General features: G+C 52.9%; 5 protein-coding genes across 10 annotated transcripts; 4 read left to right on the top strand and 1 right to left on the bottom strand.

Moving 5' to 3' along the window:
* Window positions 1-193: 193 nt before the first annotated feature.
* LOC133146841 (cleavage and polyadenylation specificity factor subunit 3-like) lies at window positions 194-3,785 on the top strand. The gene is made up of 18 exons (XM_061270910.1): window positions 194-378; window positions 569-632; window positions 697-794; window positions 868-996; window positions 1,086-1,263; window positions 1,343-1,432; window positions 1,511-1,661; window positions 1,735-1,910; window positions 1,975-2,133; window positions 2,204-2,350; window positions 2,413-2,565; window positions 2,624-2,732; window positions 2,811-2,909; window positions 2,985-3,079; window positions 3,146-3,233; window positions 3,308-3,374; window positions 3,439-3,535; window positions 3,611-3,785. Exons 1-18 carry the CDS (start codon window positions 308-310, stop codon window positions 3,698-3,700), a joined length of 2,061 nt encoding a protein of 686 aa, XP_061126894.1. The 5' UTR covers window positions 194-307; the 3' UTR covers window positions 3,701-3,785.
* Window positions 3,786-3,848: 63 nt separating this feature from the next.
* LOC133146839 (disintegrin and metalloproteinase domain-containing protein 17-like) lies at window positions 3,849-8,157 on the bottom strand. 2 transcript variants are annotated; one of them, XM_061270906.1, is made up of 17 exons: window positions 7,901-8,157; window positions 7,402-7,531; window positions 7,211-7,341; window positions 7,043-7,131; window positions 6,780-6,942; window positions 6,568-6,704; window positions 6,423-6,509; window positions 6,243-6,353; window positions 5,929-6,174; window positions 5,701-5,847; window positions 5,367-5,566; window positions 5,176-5,279; window positions 4,976-5,110; window positions 4,777-4,907; window positions 4,541-4,708; window positions 4,411-4,467; window positions 3,849-4,349 (listed from the first exon to the last, which is right to left on the bottom strand). In XM_061270906.1, exons 1-17 carry the CDS (start codon window positions 7,971-7,973, stop codon window positions 4,059-4,061), a joined length of 2,400 nt encoding a protein of 799 aa, XP_061126890.1. In that variant the 5' UTR covers window positions 7,974-8,157; the 3' UTR covers window positions 3,849-4,058. The 2 variants fall into 2 exon arrangements, with proteins under 2 accessions (XP_061126890.1, XP_061126891.1); XM_061270907.1 differs by having other exon boundaries at window positions 6,568-6,698.
* A 220-nt stretch (window positions 8,158-8,377) lies between these two features.
* Window positions 8,378-11,535, top strand: taf1b (TATA box binding protein (Tbp)-associated factor, RNA polymerase I, B). Of its 2 annotated transcripts, XM_061270916.1 has the most exons (14): window positions 8,378-8,524; window positions 8,744-8,842; window positions 8,930-9,008; window positions 9,072-9,169; window positions 9,230-9,322; window positions 9,390-9,495; window positions 9,569-9,731; window positions 9,795-9,894; window positions 9,966-10,113; window positions 10,205-10,379; window positions 10,441-10,587; window positions 10,660-10,727; window positions 10,802-11,030; window positions 11,148-11,535. In XM_061270916.1, the coding sequence occupies exons 1-14, from the start codon at window positions 8,507-8,509 to the stop codon at window positions 11,341-11,343; spliced, it is 1,719 nt and encodes a 572-aa protein (XP_061126900.1). In that variant the 5' UTR covers window positions 8,378-8,506; the 3' UTR covers window positions 11,344-11,535. The 2 variants fall into 2 exon arrangements, with proteins under 2 accessions (XP_061126900.1, XP_061126901.1); XM_061270917.1 differs by lacking the exon at window positions 11,148-11,535 and having other exon boundaries at window positions 10,664-10,727; window positions 10,802-10,941.
* A 140-nt stretch (window positions 11,536-11,675) lies between these two features.
* Window positions 11,676-14,533, top strand: LOC133146851 (Krueppel-like factor 11). 3 transcript variants are annotated; one of them, XM_061270925.1, is made up of 5 exons: window positions 11,676-12,196; window positions 12,793-12,954; window positions 13,020-13,500; window positions 13,600-13,967; window positions 14,062-14,533. In XM_061270925.1, exons 1-5 carry the CDS (start codon window positions 12,179-12,181, stop codon window positions 14,074-14,076), a joined length of 1,044 nt encoding a protein of 347 aa, XP_061126909.1. In that variant the 5' UTR covers window positions 11,676-12,178; the 3' UTR covers window positions 14,077-14,533. The 3 variants fall into 3 exon arrangements, with proteins under 3 accessions (XP_061126909.1, XP_061126910.1, XP_061126911.1); XM_061270926.1 differs by having other exon boundaries at window positions 12,018-12,196; window positions 13,700-13,967; XM_061270927.1 differs by lacking the exon at window positions 11,676-12,196 and having other exon boundaries at window positions 12,815-12,954; window positions 13,040-13,500.
* Window positions 14,534-15,334: 801 nt separating this feature from the next.
* LOC133146849 (ribonucleoside-diphosphate reductase subunit M2) lies at window positions 15,335-17,812 on the top strand. Of its 2 annotated transcripts, XM_061270922.1 has the most exons (10): window positions 15,335-15,549; window positions 15,624-15,692; window positions 15,954-16,100; window positions 16,166-16,282; window positions 16,365-16,498; window positions 16,564-16,658; window positions 16,730-16,863; window positions 16,928-17,032; window positions 17,102-17,215; window positions 17,464-17,812. In XM_061270922.1, the coding sequence occupies exons 1-10, from the start codon at window positions 15,460-15,462 to the stop codon at window positions 17,614-17,616; spliced, it is 1,158 nt and encodes a 385-aa protein (XP_061126906.1). In that variant the 5' UTR covers window positions 15,335-15,459; the 3' UTR covers window positions 17,617-17,812. The 2 variants fall into 2 exon arrangements, with proteins under 2 accessions (XP_061126906.1, XP_061126907.1); XM_061270923.1 differs by lacking the exons at window positions 15,335-15,549; window positions 15,624-15,692 and adding an exon at window positions 15,700-15,868.
* The last annotated feature ends 270 nt before the right edge of the window (window positions 17,813-18,082 follow it).

Raw genomic sequence — 18,082 nt, 5'->3', positions numbered from 1 at the left:
GGAGGAATCCACTGGACTTGAACTTTATCAATAACGGCTATTGAGGCCAGACAACTCAGCTTCTAGCAAGGAATGAACTCTTATGTCTGAATTTGTCCAAATATCGGTTTAATATGCATTTTCCGTTACCTGGTGATCGCTTGTAGGAAGCAAGTACGACCGGAGGCGGTGCTAAAGAGAGAGCGGCGCTGTTAAGCGTCGCCGAAGAAGAAAACCCGGAAGTAAACTTCAGTCAGCGCACACTGCGTTTCAATTGTTGAGCGAATGTCCCATTTTGTGGCGTCGCACCGATTTTCTCGAGTAGAAAATGTCAATCAAACGAAAAAGTGATGTTGCCGTTCCCGCCGAGGAAAGCGACCAACTTCTTATTCGGCCACTGTGAGTGTTTCAAAACTTCTTTCTTGGGCCTCCCGCCAAGCGCTTTCACATCACATAGAAACGAGGTTCGAATCCAGAACTTCTGTGATGCATGTTCAGTTCTTGCTTCCCTCTCTTTTGGTTTGAATGTTGGACACCTGCTTTTAGTTTTCACTATGCAGTATCTTATGTATACTTTGTGGGTGTGTAGCGGAGCTGGACAGGAGGTGGGACGCTCCTGTATCATCTTGGAGTTTAAAGGGCGCAAAATCATGGTAAGTAAGATGGTCCATTTGTTTGGTGATGACATCACGAGCGCCTCATGGTTGTGCCTGGCAGCTGGACTGTGGCATCCATCCAGGCCTGGAGGGCATGGACGCGCTGCCGTACATCGACCTCATCGACCCGGCCGAGATCGACCTGCTTCTCATCAGCCAGTCGGTCATCTGCCGTGACTCACGATTCGTGCTCAGGCATTCGCACATTCGAAACGTAAATGATTTCTTTCAGCTTCCATCTGGACCACTGCGGTGCTCTGCCCTGGTTCCTCCAGAAGACCAGCTTCAAGGGCCGCACCTTCATGACGCACGCCACCAAAGCCATCTACCGTTGGCTGCTGTCCGATTACGTCAAAGTCAGGTGGGTTCCATCCTCGGATTCTCAAACGGGCATACTTTGGTTTCGGCGGCCCTCTACGAAAGCAGACTCATCTTTGTGTGTGCCCGCAGCAACATCTCGGCCGACGACATGCTGTACACGGAGACGGACTTGGAGGAGAGCATGGAGAAAATCGAGACCATCAACTTCCACGAGGTCCGGGAAGTGGCGGGAATCAAATTCTGGTGCTACCACGCCGGACACGTTCTCGGCGCCGCCATGTTTATGATCGAGATCGCCGGCGTCAAGGTAGAGTCGGCAAGCGTTAAAAAACAAAATGGCGCCGTTGCTGGCTTGGGCTGTACAAATGTTGTGTGTGTGTGTGAAGCTGTTGTACACAGGAGACTTCTCGCGTCAGGAGGACAGACACTTGATGGCGGCGGAGATCCCCAGCGTCAAACCGGACATCCTCATCACGGTCCGCCGACTCGCCGGGCTGACTTCTGCCCGTCGTGTTCTGTTTGCCGTGCTGACCTGAAGTACGCGTGTGCATCAGGAGTCCACGTACGGGACGCACATCCACGAGAAGCGCGAAGAACGCGAGGCCCGTTTCTGCAACACGGTCCACGACATTGTCAACCGAGAGGGACGCTGCTTGATTCCCGTCTTTGCGCTGGGACGAGCGCAGGAGCTTCTGCTCATCCTGGGTAAGCTCCTGCCCGTTCTTGTGTGTGTGTCTGCCAGGAAGTACACGTGTCAGGGTTGTGTGTGCGCGCGCAGACGAGTACTGGCAGAACCACCCGGAGCTGCACGACATTCCCATCTACTACGCGTCGTCGCTGGCCCGCAAGTGCATGGCCGTCTACCAGACGTACATCAACGCCATGAACGATAAGATCCGCAAGGCCATCAACGTCAACAACCCTTTCGTCTTCAAGCACATCAGCAACCTCAAGGTCACTCCACGCGCTGAACTTTCTTTATTTTGGTGCGTAACCGCGTGCGCGTGCCCGTCGGCAGAGCATGGACCACTTTGACGACATCGGGCCGAGCGTGGTGATGGCGTCCCCGGGCATGATGCAGAGCGGTTTGTCTCGAGAACTCTTTGAGAGCTGGTGCACCGACAAGAGGAACGGCGTCATCATCGCCGGCTACTGCGTCGAGGGCACGCTCGCCAAGGTGCCGGCCCGCTCCGCAACAAAACTCAAAAACCTTCAGACGGAGGAAATGAAAATCTGCCGTGTTTCAGCACATCATGACGGAGCCGGAAGAGATCAGCACCATGTCGGGACAAAAGCTCCCGCTGAAGATGTCGGTGGACTACATCTCCTTCTCGGCTCACACCGACTACCAGCAAACCAGCGAGTTCATCCGAGCGCTCAAACCGCCGCACGTGGTAAGCGTCCGGCCCCGGGAAGCTTCGTCCCCCGCGCCGACGTCTCCTCCTCCCGCTCGCAGATCCTGGTCCACGGCGAGCAGAACGAGATGGCCCGGCTGAAGGCGGCGCTCATCCGCGAGTACGAGGACAACGACGAGGTCCACATCGAAGTCCACAACCCCAGAAACACGGAGGCTGTCACGCTCAACTTCCGCGGAGAGAAACTAGCCAAGGTGCGTTGGCGCCGATGTTAGCGCGACCCCGCCTTGACGGCGCCGCCTTTGTCCGCAGGTGATGGGCTTGCTGGCCGACAAGGCCTGCACTCAAGGTCAGAGGGTGTCGGGCATCCTGGTCAAAAAGAACTTCAACTATCACATCCTCACGCCCGGCGATCTCTCAGGTCGGTGCATCCGCTCGAAGAGCGGCAACGGCATCACGCACGATGTCATCTAACGCCGTGGTTGCGCTTGTGGTCCAGAGTACACGGATCTGAACGTGGGCACAGTCACGCAGACGCAGGCCATCCCGTACACGGGACCCATCTCGCTGCTGGTCTCGCAACTCCGATGCCTCACCGGTAACGCGTTTGCACGCGTGTGCGTCCATCCGTCTCTCCGTGCAGTGTGTGAGTCAGTTGTGTGTTTGTTTCGAGGCGACGTGGAGCAGGTGGAGCCCGCAGACAAGATCACCGTACGGATCTTCAAGAACATCACGCTGGTCTACGAGGCCGGCATGGTTCTCCTGGAGGTCAGATCCACACAATCACGTCGCCTAGGTGTCAATCAATCAAACGTGTGTGCGTGGTCCTCTCAGTGGCTGGCCAACCCGCTCAACGACATGTACGCTGACGTGGTGACCACCGTGGTTCTGGAGGTCCAGTCCAACCCCAACGCTCAAAAGAGTCAGTCAAAAGAGCACCAGTGAAACTCCTGACCCGGAATCCGCTTGACCGTTCACAGCCGCTTTTCTTTTCAGTACTGGAGGCTCGGCGGGAAACTTTTGATCAGGAAGTCTTCGTTGAACGATTGGAACTCATGCTGCAGTGAGTCCAGTCGCACTTATAAACGCAAATAGTTCTGATTCACACCTGAATTGCGTGTGCGTAGTGATATGTTCGGTGAGGACTGCGTCCATTTCAAAGATGGCGACAAAGTGACGGTCAGCGTGGACGGCGCTGTGGCTCACGTGGACCCCGAGACCCGGGTGAGTCTCGAAGCCTTCCGCCAAAGTCCTTTTGGCCAGGCTAAGCTATCTTGACTAGCGCTCCGTTGCCCACAGGAGGTGACTTGCTCCGAGGACGAGTCTCTGAAGGACATGCTGGAAGTCGCCGTCCATCGGCTTTACGATGCCCTCTGTCCCGTCGCCTGAGAGGGGCAGCGTGGTCAAGTTTGTTTGGCGACACGCGTCTTTTTTTCATTTTTGCTTTTGTAGAATAAATGTGAACATTTGATCACGAGGCTGTCCTGTGTGTTACCATGGCAACCACGTTTGGGGGACAGGGAGGGTTTTGGTTACATTTGGTTTTGTTCGGTTTTAATGGCGGTCCAACAAGGACCATCGTCCAAGTTTCAAGGCAGGTACATCCACACGGTGGCTCATTTGATTTCATATTTGACAACTGACGGGTTGTTTGGTGACCTTCTTGTTTCCACAGATAAGATTGTGATGTGAATGAGGAGTCAACATCTGGAGTCAAAGATCCTGAGCCACAATGTCGTCTCTCGAGTCAACATAGCGTCTCTTTGGCATCGGCGCGGCGCTGATGCCGCAGTTTGGCGGGCGGCGCCACGTCGCTCGTCAACCTTTGCTGCGTCAGGTCCTCGAAGGAACGCGCCACTGTCCCCTGCGGCCGCCCGAAGGCCTCCTGCAGCGCCGCCTCGTCCACGCCGGCGTCCTCGGCGATGGTGGCCATCTTGGGGCTGTCCGGGGGTGCGGGGCTGGAAGCCTGGAAGCGCGCGTTCGGAGGCTTGAGGATCCGCACGGAAGCCGACTCCAGGCTGCTCAGGAGTTCTGCGTTCTGGAGAAAAACATCTCGGCTGAAGGGATCCGCGGTTTGCAAGTGGACATTGCTTACTTACACTGGGGAAGAAGAGAGACTTGGTGGTCTGCTCGTACTGGCGGTCCACCTTCTTGTCCTGAGCCCCAAAACAACACAAATCAACCGTTGTGTCGTCGCTGTAGCGATGGCGTGCGGCGGGCTCCACGCACCACACAGTGGACCAGCACGCTGAAGGGGATCCAGAAGAGCAGCGAGAAGGCCACCACGGAACCGACCATGTTGTCGGCCAGGAAGGTGGTAAAGGTGTTGATGTCCAGTTTGTCAATGAAGTCCCACAGTCTCTCCACCACGTCCTGCACCTGCTTCATGCACTTCCCCTGCAGACGCCGCACGTCACATACGCAGGAGCAAGCGCACGTCGACTTCCTCCTGGCAACTCTCTTACCGCGCCGTCGCAGAAGCCCACTGTGCAGGGTTTGCCCTTCCGCAGGAACAAGAACTGACCGGCCGTATCTCGGTAGGGAGCGCATATGCCGCCGCTGCCTCGACAGCAAACCTTGCAGGTGGTGGTGGTTTCTGGAAGAACGAGAAAAAAAAAAAACGGTGGCGGGGTTCACGCGAGGACCGACGGTGGCGTGGCGTACCGTTGCAGGCGCAGGGGTCCAGCTTGAGGACAGCCTGACAAAAGGGGACACATGAGCCGTCCTGACACTCGCCGCTGTCCAAACATGGCGTTTGGTCCGCAGCGTTCTCTGGAGGTGGACAATCTGGACTGGAGCCTTAAAAAAAAGAAATAAACAATGAGTATGCAGTCCTGAGAGAGCACACGTGACTTGTCGCTGACCTGTGCAGTACGAGCGTCCCTTGCACGTGGCTTCGATGGGCTCCTGGCAAACCTCACCCGCGGCCTCCAGCTGGCACTTCCTGCAGCACGGGCTGTTCCTGTCACTGCACGTCCGTAGCAACACGCGCTAACATTAGCCACACGCTAGTGTTCTTTCCATACTAACAGGCATCAAGCTAACAGCGTCTGACCTGCATCGCGACCCCGGTGTAAGGCGGCAGTCGGCAGTGCAGCAGGGGTCAGAGGTTAAGTGCAGAAGTCCGGGATCGCACTCCTCTCCGGGTTCTACCCGAGAATTCCCGCAAACGTTGACTGTACGCTCCTTGAAACATGACGACGCTTTGGAGCGGAGACGCTTCACGATGGAACGTTTGGAGCACTTGGAGAACACCTAAACGCAACGTATGAGACAAGTCGGACAACAGAACAAGGACTGGAACCTCGGACTAGAGTTAGGCTACAACTTGGATGGACCGTTGCTGAAGTCAAAGGTCACGGACTAACTTTGTCATCCAGGCGACTGACCTTGTTATTGAGTTGATCTCCGCTGACGGCGATGGGGTACATGACGTACTTCCCTCCCTGGTCTTCTTGGGGGGCGCAGTCGGGGTCGTTGTCGTGCTCCGCCCCAAAGTTGTGACCCAGCTCGTGAGTGGTCACCAAGTCGGCTTCCTGTTGGGCCGAAAGGTAGCCGGGTCACACGCGCTGCGTCACGTGGTCACTGTGTTGCCTTTGCTAGCACGGTGGGGCGACCTTGGTGAGGATAGTCTTGCCGTAGTTTTTGGTACTGGTGAGTCCGGTGTTGAGATAGATGAGGCGGTGCGGGTCCGCGTCGGCGCTGGTCGACGGGCAGCCTTTGGAGCAGAGTCCGCCGGGGATGTCGGCCTTGATGGGCGCCACGTACGCCAGGCCCAGTGTGCCCTCGTCAAAATCCTGATAAGTGAACAAGTGCGCCAGGCACACGTTGGCCGCCTTCTCCGATACGTCCACGCTGAATTGCTGCAAGAGAGAGAGAGAAGGTCTCGGGCGTGTGTGCCAAAGTGGAGCCGAGCGGGTCGCGGTTTTACCTCCAGGAGCTTTTTGACATCCCACACGTCTCGACCGGCCACGGGACTTCCGGCCATGTTGAAGTGAATGGCTCCCGGCGCCACGGGGGTCGGAGTCTTCTCGATGATGATCTGACGCGCACGCAAAAGCCCAAGTCAAGAACACGTAACCGACATTCGCCCGCGCCCGTGACTAAAGACCTGCTGGATTTGGACGCCGTAGCCCGAGAAGTCCTCGTCCCATGACGTGTTCCTGTAGATGTCGTCCACGCGGTCCATCAGCTCAATCTGTAAGTCCAAGGCTTTAGCTACTTTAGCCGATAAATTGCTTCACCCTTCACCTTACCAAGTAGTTGAGGGTGGTGCTCTCGTCGCGGCGTCCCATGTGCGTAAAGAAGCGATGGTCGGCCACCAGCAGCAACGGACACGTGTTCTTACTGTGAGGGTGCACGTCACGGCGTGCACGCCAGGCGGACTCTGAAGCTTGCACAACAACAACATACAGTCACGGGTTTGCTAACAGGAAGTGACATCAGGAAGTGACACTGTCTGCCATACCTTCTTCGGCGGCACGGCGAACGCCGTCGGGGAGGAGGTGGCTGGGGTGGGAGTTGACGTAGCCGCAGACGGACGGGGGCTGCGCTCGGCTGACGTTTCGGATGCGGTCCGTGCGGTAGACCAGCAGACGGCCGTCGGAGGGCCACGTGAACCTCCAAAGAGGCTGAAACCACAACACGCTGCTTCAAACGATCCCTTGAGATGAACATTCATTGATTTGTTGCTAATCGTTACCGTCGATGCAATTACGTAACAGCGACTACCTCAATGTTAAACTCCGCCTCCTGGGTGAGGATGCGGGCCGAGAAGTCGCGATCATCCATGTGAGCTTGAACGCGTGAGTTTTCTTCTCCTGCCGAAAGAAAAAATAATGAGAAAAAGGCAACCATTGACCATTCATCCCCCCCAAGCAGCAATAATCGTGGAGGCACCGATGACGTGTCCGGTGAAGAAGGCGTGGCGGTCCACGCTCAGGCTTCGCTCGCCGTCGTCGTCCACCACCCACGCCGAAAAGTCTTCGGTGAAGATGTGCTCGTTGTTCCTCAGGTACAGACGGAAGTCCCTGTCGCAGCAACCCGACCGTCAGTCGCTGAGCATTTAAAAACTCTTTCTATTGCCTGACCTTTGCAATGCGTGGAAGCTGATCTCTTTCTCCACGTGAGTGGCCAGCAGGTCTCGGCGGCGAATGGAGTGCGTGTGGACGCTGGACGACGGCAGCACGTCAAAGTCGTCCAACATTGCACTCAGAGATGCTGAGGACCACACCGAGGCATCAAGGAAAATATAACAGTACGATTGTATTCTTTATCTTCTGCAAAGAGTGACTATATGAATCCCTGGTAATAATCAAGATAGGATGTTTAAACTACATGTATAGGTTATTACAGCCTTGTAGGTGTCTATTACACTAGTACAGACCTCTTCATAACAAGTTGATATGCAAATGTGTAGTTAATATTAAGTAAACATCTCAATTTTTCACCATGTAGAAGTAAATAAAAGTTTTAGTTTGGCTGTTCAGTGATCTAAACGTGTTGCAGGTTATCGGTACGTGTTTACAGTACGTTTTTATTTATGGGAGAAAAATCCAGTTCTATAAATAGATGTTTGTATGTACTTACAGAGTTGCGGGTCTTGTGAGTGCGTGTAGACTTGATTTTGCGTGAAAACCAAGAAAAGAAACGGCATCAACATGTTCACTTTGTCGGGACGTCACCCAAACGCTAAACTCGGCAGTTCATTTTTGTTGTTGTTCAGAGTTGAGGAAACATTTCAAGTTTTTAGTGTTCCGGTTCAGATGGACTCTTTTGTAATAGAAGGAAAAAAAAAAGGACGTCAAGTTGACAAAACCAGGAAGACGCTCAGCTGAGAAGTCAAGTTGGGAGAAGCAGAATCAATCAAAGCGGAAGCTATTGTTTCGGCTTCATAACAAAAGTATTTAATCGAACAATAATTCACTTGTTTTACAATAAAACAACGTTGCGTCAATAATAAACCAGAACTGATTGTCATGTTTGCGTCATTTACTTAAATCTTATCTTTTAATGCCAATTTACTTTGAAAAAGCAGCTGCAGTCCTCGTTGCTCCCTGTAGGTGGCAGTACATGTTTAGTAGTAGAAAAAGAAGCAGAAGAAGAAGAACCTATTTCCAAAACAATCGTGGCAGCACGTGAGGATCGTCTCCAAAAGTGTCACACTTCTCTTTTTAAAACCCTCGCTGTGGACAAATGGACGAAGAATTCACGGTCTAGTACTCTCTTTTATTTTGTTGTCATGAAATGTTTTTACGACGCTTTATAGCAGCAAGACATCCATTCATATTGGCAAAATATCTGAATTGTCCGTGTTTTTCTGGTAAAGGGAGTTTATTCAGTCCGAAAATATCCGCCATCTTGACATCTGAAGGGTTGACATTTTCTGTGCTACTTTAGCAATGCTTATAATTGTGTTTGCTACCCACGCAGGGCGACTACCAGGAGGCGTGTGGGCAATGCGGCTCCGTGGCTTGGGCCTTGTCGGAAGAGGGTCGCTTCTTCTGCAAGTCGTGTCACAATGTCATCGAGGTGGGTTGCCTGCTGTAGATGGTCGCCATGCTGCCTGCCCTGTGGTGAGTGAGTGAAGAATTCAAATGGCCGCCTTTGTGCATTCAGAGAGCACACGTCGTGGACACGGTGTTGACTGCACCGGGAACGGCGAGAGTTTCCACCATGGGCCGAGTAAAGAATACAGGTGGGTGCGCTTGTCCTCTGACCTCTTGTCTAGCAGCAATGTTATCAATGTGTGTGCGTGCAGAGCGAAGACGCCAGTGGGTGGCGTGCGAAGGCTTCCAGTTCATCCTGATGAAGCAAGCGGCCGCGCTGATCATGCTGGGTGTCCCGCCTAGCTTTAAGGTGCCACTATGGACGCCGCGATTGCCCGTGTGGGCGTGTTGTGACCGTGCTGCGCTTTAGGACGACGTGTTGTGGCCGCTGTGGCGCCGCTTCCTGCAGATGAGCAAGCAGGCGTACACGGACCACCCCGACGAGAGCGCCAAATTCCAAGTGGTGAGGCTTGCCGTCGGAGACGTCATACACGTTTGACATCGAGTTTTTTTTTTTTTTTTGTCTTCAGCAAGTCGTGGATAAGGAATTGGAAAGCGGGGCTGAGTCGTCTTTCCTATCCGCCAGCGAGACAGACGGCGAGACGTGCCTGAGCAGCCCGTCCGCATCGCAAGCGGGTCAGACTCAGCACGCCAGCTGCAGACTCGTGTGATGAGCGGTTGGCTTAACGTGTGACCCTCGAACCGGCAGACAGCCACAGCGATTGGTCGATAGGCTCCCAGAGCATCGACGCCCATTCGACGCCTCGTCGCAAGTCGCGCCGTGGCAACATGAGAATGACTGAGACGCTGGCGCTGATCCACTTGGCGCTGGTGTGGAGTCGCCAGGCGCTGACGCTCGGCGACCTTCTCAAGTGAGCCGCAACCTACCCTCCCTTGAAGACCAAAGAGCCACCTGGTGTATCTGTCGTCTGCAGGCTAGCCAACGACGGACACATCCCGTACGTCCACGCCTACCAGGATCTGCCAGAGGAGATGAGACTGGACTGCCCCGAGGCCCTGATCTTCACCGTGCAGGTCAGGCCCCTCCACAGATTTTCCGTCCCTATGTCCATCTCGGGCCCTGACAGCGCAGCGCCCCCTGGCAGAGCATCCCCACCCACCAGGAGCTGCACCGGAAGGCCCAGACGCTCGTCAGCTTCCTGCAACTTCCCGCTTTTCCTCCCATCCGGCACCAGGACCCGCTGCACCCGGCCATGCTCAGCCTGCGCTATCTGGTCGACGCCAATCTCCCCGGTATGCTAATGCTAACGTACTAACTCGGGCTGGGGAGAAAAGTCAACCGAGACCTAATGATTGATGCTTTTTTTTTTTTACCCTCCACCAGACGAACTCCATCCGTGGGTTTGCATGCTGATGGAACGCAGCGGCATGGCGGACATGACGTGCGTCACGTCGGAACCATCAAGCCACGCCGCGCTCCCCCGGTACGACGTCCAAGCCGCCGCCCTCATCATCGTTGCCATCAAGCTCCTCTTCGGCCTGGACGACCGCACCGAATGGTGACGCCGCTTTCCGGTTCCTCCGAGCGTTACAGTACTTGACCTTCGTTTTGACCTTCAGGGATTTATCGAACGGAGCCGACAAGCTGATGACCGAAGAACGGACGTCTCACAGGCCGGGAAGCGTCTTTAGCCTGAGGAGATGGTACCGTCAGCTGCACGCCGCCAAGCTCCAAAGGCAGCGGGAGCGGGATGGCGCCGCAGCCAGGTGGGACGCCGCTTGACGGGCCTCGGAGCGGTATTGCCGTCTTCAGCGTGTTTACCCGTGCACTGCCAACAGGAAGCAGTGGAAGGCCACGCCGCTTTACCCAAGCAGGAAGCTCAAATATGTCGTCATGAAAAAAAGAAGTAAGCTCAAGGAAAGTGCAAACGCGGCCGGCGGTGTCAAAAAGCTCAAAAGGTGTTTGTGTGCGCGCTTTGAGGAATGGCAGAGCAGCTGGCTTTGTGTTTGGAGAGATTGTCACAGCGTAGTCAACGCGCACCCCCCGCGGCGCCGTCCTCTTTCACCTTTTGCTGGGGGGCTGCGAACGGCACCGACGGCCCGAGTCTGCGTCACCATAGGCTGGATGCCGTCGTCAGCCTGAAACAGGAAGTCCTGACCCCCGTCAACACGGCGTACCGGCACCTGCCGCTCGCATCTTGCCACCCCCGGTAAGGGAAATGCAATTCATCTGTTTCTGCCTCCTCAAATGTCAACATAAGAATGGTCTCATTTTTACCAAAAGAAATGAAAGGAAGGTTTTATGTTCATTTTTTCATTCTGTACAGGGCTTGTGGCGCTAGTTGCACTTGGACGGCGGTGGAGGCCACACTGTCGCGGTCTTTCCTGTGGCTCCTGCAGCTCTTCTGCTTCCTGTTGCAAGTCAGCCAGGCCGACTTGCACCAGGAAGTGATGAAAATTGAGAGGCGGCTCCTCTCCGGCAAAACAAAACAAACAACAGAAACAAACAGGGGCGCGTCGTGACGGAAAGAAGACAAAAGGTTTGCTTTTCCATCGGACTCCTCTACCGCCGCCTTGTGGCCAGATGAAACACAAACATTCGAGACAAACGGTGGAAATCCACAAAACAAAGCACACATTTTTGTATGTTCAGCCAAACAAAATAAGTTTCCAATGGGTTATAGAATGATTCATAAAGTGACTATTTTATCTTTATTTGAGTCTGCTTTTGCATCCATGCGCACGTGTGTGTTTATACTTGGTGTCCTTTGATTTTTGGATAAAACTGTGAATGAACTTTGACCTTGGTGTAATGTGCACACTCGATAGGCGCTTGTATGTGTTTTTGTTGCATTTTCCACCTGACTTCATTTAAGTGTCCCTGGTATGGAGCAGGTTCTTTGTGTGCATCCCGATGATGTGTCACTTGCTACCTCATACCGGCCTGCTGCCAGCCTGGTAAGGATAAGTGCATCGACCACCTTCTCCAGCAAAGCGCGGGCACGTGACGGCAACGCGCAGCGCGTGCACGAGTTCACTGGGTTCATCGAGTTTACCGTGACACCGCTGACTCCTTGGCCCCGCCCCTCAGACAGCCGTCCACCCCGCCCCCGACCAAAGCGCCTTTCAGGGCTATAACCACGCCCCACCCGGCTGCCTATTGGTCGAGGCCTGCTACACCTTTGCTACTGATTGGCCGCGTGTTGACCGACGCTTACCTTCTTTCACCCCCGCCCCCGTCTGCTTCCTGTTGTTTTTGTCTTTGGCGCGTGAGCTCACGCGCGCGCCAGCCAGCCAGCCCGGCCGGCGGATCCCCCCGAACACCTTGTCCGTTGTCTCTCCGCGTCTCTCGGCCGCCATGCTGCTCCCCCGCCAGGTAAGTCCCAACGTCCGGGTCCAACCAGGCCGCTCTGCTCCGTTCCGCACGTCTCTTCCTTCCTCCCCGCTGTCTGGGGTGGGTTCATTTCAGGTCACCTCCACTCCAGTTGTCATCACTTGACTCGGCGTCATCATCATGCACGGGTCCAGGATTTTGTTCCCCGAGGTTTAAAAGGGTGGAAAAACAATTTATAAAAATATTCTCATTATATTCAATCCAGATTAGGAGGGGGTTAAATTACAGGGGCTACACAGACATCTAACTGGGCTCCCTACCGTGATCATTATTATTGTCATTTCAACATGTTGACAGTTTGTTTGCACCAATTTGCTGGCACATGGCGCGTTTGTTGGTATGCTGCTTATTGTGCTTGTTGTAAAGGCGGTACTTCGGATCTTCTGTCGTGGTCATTTTCCTGTCAGCCGACCACGCCTCTTCAGCTAATGCCAATGTGTGACTCGGTTGCATCTCTGTGGCCCTGCCCTTTCCCCCTTCTGGTTATGTGTTGGGCAATCAGCGCATAGGAAGGTGGTGACATCATAAAATCCTGTCTTTTTCTGTAAGTAACCTTTGACCTCCTGCTTGATCTGCAGGTGGACTTGGAGGCGGCTGAGGCGCTAGTCAGCATGAGTTTCTGGGGTCACAATTCGCCGGGGCCCCGCCCGCTGACTCCAAACTGCGACTCGTGTGACTCCGCCCCCTCGCACTCGCTGGGCACGCCCTCAGCCAATGAGATGGCGGCGTTGTCATCACTGGTGAGAGGATAGCAACACTTGTAATGTGCAAAATTGCGTGTTAATGACGTGATCCATACTTGCAGTGCATGACTCCGCCTCGCAGTCCCATCTTAGGTGAGGCCAACATCGCCGCATCTGTCCTAAGCCGTCTTCCCGATGACTCCGCCACGCCGACTGGCGTCGTCCGTCACACCGCCGACAGTCTCAGAGCGTCGCCTGCTACTCCTCGGGTGACTCCCCAGCCATCCTCACCTACTCCTCCCGTCTCGCCGCCTCCTCTCGTCTCGCCGCTCCTCTGCCAGCTTTTCCCGTTGGCCAGCTTCTCCCTCCTGAGTTCGGCCGTGCCACAGGGCGCTGTTGTGCTGGTGGTCCCGCCCGCCCGGACGCCGATAACCCCGGGCAGCGCCAAGCTTCTCCCCCTGGCGCCCACACCCGACACCTCGCCGACGGGCAGCGCCAGCGGGGACTCGTTACGCCGCCGCAACTACGTGTGCGACTTCCAGGGATGCCGCAAGACCTACTTCAAGAGCTCCCACCTCAAAGCACACCTGCGCACGCACACAGGTAGGCAGGCCACACCCACCGCTCCGTACTTGATCGACACTTTGTGCGCACTGGGATTGACCTGTCCGTTTTTCACATTTCCGTTGTGCCCTGACATAGAGTGGCGACCAGTCCTGCCCCTCTTAGACTTGACGCTAATGACGACAAGCGGTCTGGAAAATGGACGGACCGTATTCACCACCGTTGTTTGTTTCGGCAGGCGAGAAGCCGTTCAGCTGCCGCTGGGAAGGTTGCGACAAAAAGTTCGCCCGCTCCGACGAACTTTCCCGCCACCGCCGCACGCACACGGGCGAGAAGAAGTTTGCGTGCGGCGTGTGTTCACGTCGCTTCATGCGCAGCGATCACCTGACCAAACATACACGCAGACACTCCAGCGCCAAGAGGCCCGCCGCCGCCGCCGCCGCCTCCTGGACCCTTGCTCAAAGCTCAGGCGCAGTCCTTCCTGTCGGCCTCACAGTCACCTCAGGGTAGGTTGAGGAGCCTCGCAAATCATGAGTTGTAAGTACCTCCACCTGTTTTCTATTCCAAATCCTCATCAAAACTTTTCAACTTTGACCTCAGACTATGTTAGCATGACTGCAGGTAGAGGACTGAAGTGCGTTCGGACGTGCAACGCAAAACTCTCCTCGCTCAGGATTTTTTTTTTCAAATTTATTAGAAAAAATGGCGACCAGGTGGTTGTCCATAGACACAAACAACAATAACAATTGCACTACATTTTTTACACATTAAAAACTTGTTTTTGTACTCTTTTCTTTCACGTATGTATAAAGGATGTTTACTGTGTGTATAAATAATCTGTTGCATCTGTGTACCAAAACATAAGTGTTGTGCTTGCTTCTTAATGACGTACATACGTAATCCACTGTAGGTGAATGTCAAGTAACTCCACAGCCAATTAGGTATTCTCACTGTGATACTACCTACTACTACTTATTACTTCATAAATATTTTGTAGCCAGGAAGAAAATACCTCATGTTATTGTGTAAGAAAATAAGTTGTTTTTATAATAAATTGAAATGCAAGAAATAATGTCACTTTAGAATGGTTTACAACCAAAAGTCCATTTCTTTGTTTTCCCCAAAAGACTACAATCCCAGCAGCACCTGAGAAAAGAGTTTTTGGTATAAACCACGCCCACTTCCGCCTTATTGACCGAATTCAAAGTAGACAGCGACACTCTGTGGCCGACATCAACATTACATGTACTTTATTTCGTGCCAACTAAAATACGCATTCGATCTTTAATTCGTATTATTTCGTCATATATAATGTATTTCTCTCCTCCGTATACAAAAAAGTGCTGTTTTTGTTTCGTCCTTTCACGATATCAACGTTTTAAGAGCTCATCTCATGCATCATAAATTTGAGATCAAACCTAAACGTGGAAGATAAGATAAGATAAGATAAGATAAGATAATCCTTTATTATTCCCTCAATGGGGAAACTCCTGTGTTAGCAGCAGTACACTTAACATATACACACACACACACGCATGCGGGGAAGGGGGTAAAGATTTTAAGAAGTAGAAGGTATATATAATTAAAAAAAATATGGACAGTGTATACAAAATACTGGCAATATACAGTGGAGATAAAAAAAATATTAGATAAAAAAATAGTGCAAAAAAAAAACTATTGAGTTTCCGTTTGAAGGTTTAAGTGTGTCTTTTAGAATTACAATCGCCGTTGAATTTGATGTAACAAAATACTGGCGAAGGTTTGTAAGACCTTTTGTAACTTCCCGCGGAATGAGGAAAGTACATTCTGATTGGTCTCTCTGTAGCATCACGCCCAAAGCCGCCCTCCCATTGGTCCGCAGCGCATCCGGGCGCCAAGGTTTTAACAAAAAGCCCAGCAACCCGCCAACATTCAGTCAGTCGCCAGCTCGCTTCGCGTCTTCGTGACTTCTGTCTGAGTTGAGCTCCATTAAAATTGTCCTTTGTTCTCCGCGTGAAAATGCAGTCTGCTCGCTCGCCCCTTTCCGCCTTCAAGGAGAACAAGCTGACCGCTGACGTCAACAAGATGTCGCTGGACAAAGAAAATACGGTGAGCAATCGGCAAGAGAGAAATCCCCTAAAGCTTTTAAGAAGTGAATGCTCAAGTCCCCTTTTGTCTGGCAGCCTCCAAGCTTGAACACGGCGCGCATCTTGGCGTCCAAAACCGCGCGCAAAATCTTCGTCGAGACGCCGGTAAGTGACGTCACGGGTTAGCCAACATGGCTACTCACGAGTTGTTTCACCGGCATATTTATGAAAATTAGACCCGGGTGTGCCTTATCGTGTTTTAACTTGGTAAACGCTTCATTGTTGACTGTGTTGGGCGCCAAAACCGGTGGAGCGAGCTGTAGCTGCTTCAAGCTAAAATGGTGGCTCACATTCGTCAGCAAATTAAAGTCGGGAATAGTTAGCAGTACATCCTATAACCCGTTTTAAATCTCATTTGTGTTGCAGCTCAAAGGCGTGAAGAAGAACAGTGGTGACCGAGTGGAGCCTCTGCTGAAGGACAACCCCCGTCGATTTGTCATTTTCCCCATCCAGTACCACGACATCTGGCGCATGTACAAGAAGGCGGAGGCGTCCTTTTGGACCGCCGAGGAGGTCCGCACCCAACCACGCCCTCACCTGTCGGGATGTGTTGTGTGCTAATGTGTGCGTGCACCTAGGTGGATCTGTCCAAGGACATGCAGGACTGGGAACTTCTGAAGGAAGACGAAAAGTTTTTCATCTCTCACGTGTTGGCCTTCTTTGCGGCAAGCGACGGCATCGTCAACGAGAACCTGGTAAGACGCCGGGCGATTTTTTTCCGAGAGCAAGTGTGGATGAGCTTGACGGTGACGTGCGGTGGTGCCGTTCGTCCACCAGGTCGAGCGCTTCATGCAGGAAGTTCAGGTGACGGAGGCGCGCTGCTTCTACGGCTTCCAAATTGCCATGGAGAACATCCACTCGGAGATGTACAGCCTCCTCATTGACACCTACATTAAAGACCCCAAAGACAGGTCAGTTGATTGTAGCAATGACGTGACGGTAGCAGTTGCTCTAACGTGGTGTTTGAACCCCTTAGGGAATACCTGTTCAACGCCATCGAAACCATGCCGTGCGTCAAGAAGAAGGCCGACTGGGCACTCAACTGGATCGGCAACAAGAACGCCAACTACGGTAAAGAGCGGGCGCCCGCCCGCCCGCCACCTTGTCTGCTGACCACTGATTTGCATCCATTCTGATTTTAGGAGAGCGCGTGGTTGCTTTCGCTGCCGTGGAAGGCATCTTCTTCTCCGGCTCGTTTGCCGCCATTTTCTGGCTAAAGAAGCGCGGCCTGATGCCCGGACTCACCTTCTCCAACGAGCTCATCAGCAGAGACGAGGTCAGTCTGTTGTTATCCATCTTTTTCCCTCGAGTGTGCTTTTAACAAGCGAATACGCTTTCAGGGTCTCCACTGCGACTTTGCCTGTCTGATGTTCAAGCACCTCGTCGACAAGCCGTCCGTGGAAACGGTCACGTCCATCATTAAAAACGCAGTGGAGATCGAGCAGGTGAGCGCCGACCGCCCGCACGTCCGTCCATCCATCTCGGGCCATCTGACGTTCCTCTTGGCGTTTCAGGAATTCCTGACGCAGGCTTTACCCGTCAAGTTGATCGGGATGAACTGCGAGCTAATGAAGCGCTACATCGAGTTTGTGGCCGACCGCCTTATGATGGAGCTCGGCTTCTCCAAGGTAAGCCGTCGGGCAAGGGGGTCACTTGGGGATTGAGAGCGGCCGTCGTGATGAGACGCGCAGGGGTACGGACCTCAGCCGATAATGGGGGCTGAGCGTCGCCGCCCATGTTACGTCGCGGGGCGTGTGGCCCGGCGGCGGACGGTCGGCGATGCGATATAGACGCTCGACTGAACGGTCGCCGGACCCGGTCAAACACTTCCATTGCTTTGTCCGTTTGTCTCATGTGCGTTTGTGGCTTTGTGCAGCTGTTCTGCGTGGAGAACCCGTTTGACTTCATGGAGAACATCTCCTTGGAAGGCAAGACCAACTTCTTTGAGAAGCGCGTCGGCGAGTACCAGAGGATGGGCGTCATGGCGGACAACACTGACAACACTTTCACGCTGGAGGCTGACTTTTAAAAGTTGCCTGTGGTCGCCATGGAGACCCCGCACGGTCGTTTCCATCAGCAGCTGTTCAGAGCGCACAAGACTCGTCTGTACATTTGCTGCAAATTTGTTTTTAAGAATTATTTTGTTTATTTTAATGATTTGTAAATGTGTCTTAAACACCCTATTTGTAAGGGTGTGTTAATATTAAACCAGATTTTTGTGACAATGCTATGGGGATTTATGAAGGGCTGACCGAGCCTACAAGATTTTGGGGTTGGTTGGTGTAATTACACTAAAACTGCGTATTTTACATTCTCATGTTTTTATATTATAACTATTAAAACCAGATTTCGGTTTGGAGTTGACTTGAACAATTTTTACTTTTTTTTTTTCATAAAAAATAATCTTTTCACAAGAAACGGCTATGAAGTTGTAAACACGAAAAAATAAATAAAAATATTTTTCCCGCTTTAGTTAAATAGAGTATAATAGTGTG

Source organism: Syngnathus typhle, linkage group LG22, assembly GCF_033458585.1.
Source record: "Syngnathus typhle isolate RoL2023-S1 ecotype Sweden linkage group LG22, RoL_Styp_1.0, whole genome shotgun sequence".
In the NCBI taxonomy this organism is placed as follows: Eukaryota; Metazoa; Chordata; class Actinopteri; order Syngnathiformes; family Syngnathidae; genus Syngnathus; species Syngnathus typhle.
The sequence above is the reverse complement of the archived record's forward strand: the minus strand, read 5'-3'. Positions and strand labels throughout refer to the sequence as shown.